Source organism: Agelaius phoeniceus (assembly GCF_051311805.1).
Source record: "Agelaius phoeniceus isolate bAgePho1 chromosome W unlocalized genomic scaffold, bAgePho1.hap1 SUPER_W_unloc_1, whole genome shotgun sequence".
In the NCBI taxonomy this organism is placed as follows: Eukaryota; Metazoa; Chordata; class Aves; order Passeriformes; family Icteridae; genus Agelaius; species Agelaius phoeniceus.
The window spans coordinates 3,633,566-3,638,373 of NW_027509866.1; the positions used below are offsets into that span (position 1 = coordinate 3,633,566).

The window sequence follows — 4,808 nt, forward strand, 5'->3', positions numbered from 1 at the left end:
CCCAGGTGCCTCAGGCTGCTGTGACACCGCTGCACATGGGAGGGAACAGGGGCAGGGGCTGTGCTGAAAGTCAGCTCCATCTGCTGCTGCTGCTGCTGCTGCTGCTGCTGCTGCTGCTGCTGCTGGTGCTGTGGGGTCATTTGTGCAGCCCTGGCCCAGAGTCAGGGATCAGATCCTGCCAGTCTCTTCCAGCCCTGGCTGCTCAGAGGTTGGGCCTTGGAGCCTCAGGTGGGCAAAGGCAGCTGCTCCTGGTCCCTCTGTGTGCCCGTGTTCAGCAGTGCTGCTCCATCAGTCTGTGCCCAGCAACGGGGAAAAGCCTCAGCCCTGCAGGGCCAGGAGCTGCCAGGCTCTGCCTGAGCAGCTCAGCCAGCAGGAAGGGAGCTGCTCCACACAGGAACCAGGAGCAAAGGACATTCCTTTGATAGGACATGTTTTCTATTTAAAAGAAAAAAAAAGAAAAAGGGAAAAAAATAGGTAAATTGTAGAAGATAAGAATAAAATCCAAGTGTTAGTGAAAAAACTAACATAATGTTAGTGAAAAAAAACAAAACATAAATGCAAAGTTACATTCTTTGCATTAAGAGGTAAATGATCTTTTGAAAAAGAGAACTCAGTTATTTACATTGTAAATGTGCTGATGCCATGGATCCATCTTACTGACCTCAGCCGCCTTTTAAAAGATTTTGGGCTTTGTTTCCAACATTGCTATTTTAAATTGTGGTTGAAGCAAGAGGAAATTGCTTTGGCCCTTCCAGCTCCAAGCAGGACTGGGAATGGAAACTCTGTCAAACCCCAAATCCTTTAGAAGATGCCCTTCCTTCTCAGCCTGGAAATGAGCTGCACATTCCCTTTGAAAGTGTCAGGGATTTCTTAGAGACACAAAGTCCCACTTAGGGCTTTTTGCTCGGGTTTGGCAGTGCAGAAGGGCAATTCTCCATCCACCAGCTCCAGACTGCACTGCCTCAGGAGCACGGCCCACTCGCCAGCTTTGGCCCACTCGTGGCACTGCTAGAGGAGGAAGAAAGTGCAACTGCACAATTCCAGCCAATCAAGAAGGAAGAATGGGACAGACAAAACAGCCTGTGCAGATCCAGGCGTTCAGCTGGGACTGTGGAGAGTTTGGGTCCTTGCCAATTGGATGTGTGTCCCCAGCTGCAATCTCTGGGCCTGCAGCAGAGTCTCACTCAGCTGCCAAAGCAGAAAGCTCAGGCGCTGTGCTCGCAATGGGCTCGTCTGATGCAGAGCTGTCAGAGCAATGTGAGGGCAGAGCCAGCCCAGCTGGGCCCAGGGCTGAGCCCAGCAGAGCCCTGGCAGAGCCCAGAGCAGCCTCAGCAGCCGCAGAGCCCGGCTGCAAGGAGAGAAAGCAGAAACCGCCCGTCAGCTGAGGGCTCCTGGGCCCTTGTGCCAAGGCCTGCGGTGCCAAGGCCGTGCTGGCTGTGCCCAGAGCTGTGCCCAGAGCTGCCCATCCCTGCTGCCTTTGGCAGCAGAGCAGGAGGGCAGGACATGTGCCCAGCCTGCAGCCAGCCACGGCACATCCAGCCCTCAGCAGCTGCCCAGAGCCAAAAAGCAGCTGGGCAGCAACTGAAGAATTCATTGCATCTGCCCCAGCTAAGGGGGAACCTTTGGTGCCTGGCCAGGCCGTGCCAGGCCCAGATCTGGGAGCATCCCCCTGCCTGTGGACTCACCTGCAAATTGGGCCTGGAGCCTGGCTTTGAAGAAGGTGCCAGAATCCAAGTCCATCATCTTCAGCTGGCCAGGCTGAGGAAGAGATTGTCACCCTTGAGGTTTTCCTTGGTATCTCCAGCAGCAGCCCCACCTGGTACAGCTTCTCCAGGGGCTCCTTCTCCTTCCCTGGGGCCAGACCAGGCTGTCAGGGCTCTGCCCAGGGCCCCAGCCATCCATGAACCAGACAAACCAAACCAGGGGGGATGGTGGCCACCAGTGCTTGCCACACCTGGTCTCCAGCTCAGCTCCAGCTCAAGAGCTGCGTGTTCCCTTCTGCTGACCCCTGCTCAGAGCTACAGGCAGCACAAAACCAGCCTGGTTTGCTTTGCCACTGAGTGCCAAGAGATGTGTGCAGCTGGTACCTGCCAGGCCCCTGGATCCAACTGTGCATGTGGATCTCTCCCATCTTCTAGGGCAGAGGAACACCCTGCACCCAAGGATGGCAGAAAAGCTCTTCTAAGGATGGCCTGTCTGAGGGTTGCATGGACAAACACCTCTTAATGATATCCTGGCACTCTGGGGAGAGAAACCAGAAATCACCAGTCAGCTGGAGAAGTTGTCCCCCTGTTCCCGTGCCCAGGCCATGCTGGGTGTGCCCAGAGCTGGGCCTAAACTTCCCCATGGATTCTCTGTTTGGAGGAGAGCAGGAGAGCAGGACCTGTGCCACCTCCTCAGCAGCTGCCAGAGTGGGATGCCCACGAGCCCGATGCTGTCTCCCAGCACTGGGATTCCCCCCGTGCCCAGAGATGAGGATCCACCTTGAGAGAGCCATCGTGGGAACAAGATCTGCCCCCGGATGATCTCCTGGCCCCTCCTGAACGGGTGCTTGCCCATGACCAGGTGGCACAGCAGGAGGCCCAGGGACCAGATCGTCGCTGCCTCGCCGTGGTAGCGTTGGTGCTGGATCCACTCTGGTGGGCTGTAGGACAGGGTTCCTGTGGAACACAGACACAGCTCAGCAGGGGGATGCTGCTGCTCCCAGAGCCCGGCCCCAGCATCCCTGGCCATGTGGGGGCTGCCCCAGAGGCACACGGGGTGAGCGCTGCCCTCTCACCAGCACCTGGGACTTGTGTACAAACTCGGGGCTGGAAAAGAAGCCACAGGTGCTGGAAGAGGGCAGCAGAAACCCTGGGAAGGCCCAACCATGACACACAAAGGAGAAACCCACCCAGTGGTGGAGAAAACCCACTCTCCTCCCCAGCTGTATGGCCCCCAAAAATGTTAATAAGCCAAGGCAAACAAGGGGAGCAGAGCAGTCCAAGCCCTTCCTCGCCTGCACACCAAACCATCCGGGGAACGGGGTCAGACCCCCCTCTCTGCTACCCCCATGGGGGTTTGTGTTGGGCTGGCTGCCCCAGCTCCAGCCCCAGCCCAGGCCACAGTGGGTGCTGAAGGCTGTCGGCAGGGCTGGCAGCTGGCCCCCCTCACACCCCACCCAAATCAACTCGGCTCCAGCATCAATCCCATCCCGGCTGCAATAGGGGGAAGCCCCGGTGCTGCACCCAGGCTGGGCCATGAGATGCCCAGGAGCATCCCCTGGAGGGCTCACCTGCAAACTGGGTGTAGGCTGTGTCTTGGAGGAAGGCGCCACAGCCAAAGTCGATGAGTTTCAGCTGCCCGCTGGCCAGGTCGAGCAGGATGTTCTCGGGCTTGATGTCCCTGTGCAGGACCCCGCAGGCGGTGCAGTGCCGCACGGCCTCCAGCACCTGGCGGAACAGCACCCGCGCCTCCTCCTCCGGCAGGAACCCCCGCTCCGCCAGGAAACCCGAGAGCTCCTGGCACCGCTCCGGACGCTCCAGCACCAGCACGAAGCTGTCGGGGAGCTCGAACCACTCCAGGAGCTGAATGACAGCGGCACAGCCACGGGACACCTTGGCCAGCAGCACGATCTCCAGCGGCGCGCTGCTGCCGTCGGGCTGCGGGAGGAGCGCGGTGCCGTCAGTGGGGCTGAGGCCGTGCCGGGGCTCTGGGAGCCCTCAGCCAGCCCGGGATGCTCTGCACGCCCCGCCCGGCCCACGCCCGCTCTCCCCGCAGGGCTCCCGGCGGCTCCCACCCTGCCGGGCCCCGGCTCCTCGCCGCCCGGCCCGGCCCGGCTGCTGCCGCTGGCCCCGCTCACTCACCAGCTCGCCCCAGTGCCGGATGCGATCCCGCGGCACGCGTTTGATGGCCACCTGCGAGCGAGGGAGAGCAGCGGGCTGAGCTTGCCGCCCGTCCTGCCCAGCCCCATCCTCCGCCCTTCTCCTCCTCCTCCTCCCCCTCCGCCCGCCGCCGGCCCCGCCGCTCACCGGGGCGCCGTCCGAGAGCCGCGTCCCCGAGCAGACGCTGCCGAAGCCGCCGCGCCCCAGCAGCGAACCCACTCGGTACCGCTCCTGCAGGGCCTCCTGCGCCTTCCCTGCGGGCGAGACGCGGCTGTCAGCGCTCGGCCCGGGGCCAGCAACGGCCCCCGAGCGCCCCCCGAGCGGCCCGGGCCGGGCATCCCCACCCGCCCCGGGCCCCGGCGGCTCGGGGCCGGCGGCCGCGCTGCCGAGCGGCGGAGCTCGGGCCGGGGAAGCCCCAGCGGAGGCGGCGGGAGCGGCCGCGCCGCCTGTGTCCTCCGCGGGCCCCGGGAGGAGCCGGGGCCGGGGCCGGGGCCGGGGCCGGGCTCGGGGCCGGGCTCGGGACTGGACCCTGCGTCGGGTCCGGGGCCGGGCTCGGGCCAGGCGGAGCCGAAGGGCGGCGATGCCGCCCCCGCACCAGGCACTGACGCCCGCCCAGCAGCGCCACCGCCAGTACGGCCAGAGCCGGGCGGAGGCGAGAGCGCGGCGGGACGGCCGGGGCCGGGCACGGGGCAGCCCCGCCCGGGGCCGGGGGCGGGCCGGGGGCATGGCCCGGCCCGGCAGGGGAGAGGGAGGCGGGGAGAGGAGAGGGACGCCGGGCAAGGGACCCCGAGAGAAGGGTGCCCGACCGCGGGAAAGGGAGAGAAATAGTAAAAGAGAAAGAGAAAGAAAGAAAGAAAGAGTGATCTAAAATATCTGTTTTGCTGCCGCTGCTGCTGCCGCCGCTGCCGCCGCTGCAACTGAAGCACCGGGGCCGTTCGTCCCCGT

General features: G+C 63.4%; 1 protein-coding gene across 1 annotated transcript; it reads right to left on the reverse strand.

Moving 5' to 3' along the window:
* Positions 1-2,134: 2,134 nt before the first annotated feature.
* Positions 2,135-4,607, reverse strand: LOC143692447 (serine/threonine-protein kinase pim-1-like; the record flags this gene model as incomplete). The annotated part of the gene is made up of 5 exons (XM_077172680.1): positions 2,135-2,241; positions 2,484-2,660; positions 3,275-3,641; positions 3,846-3,896; positions 4,011-4,607. Coding segments are annotated over 5 exons (1,299 nt in total), but the record flags the coding sequence as incomplete, so codon positions are not given.
* Between the last annotated feature and the right edge of the window lie 201 nt (positions 4,608-4,808).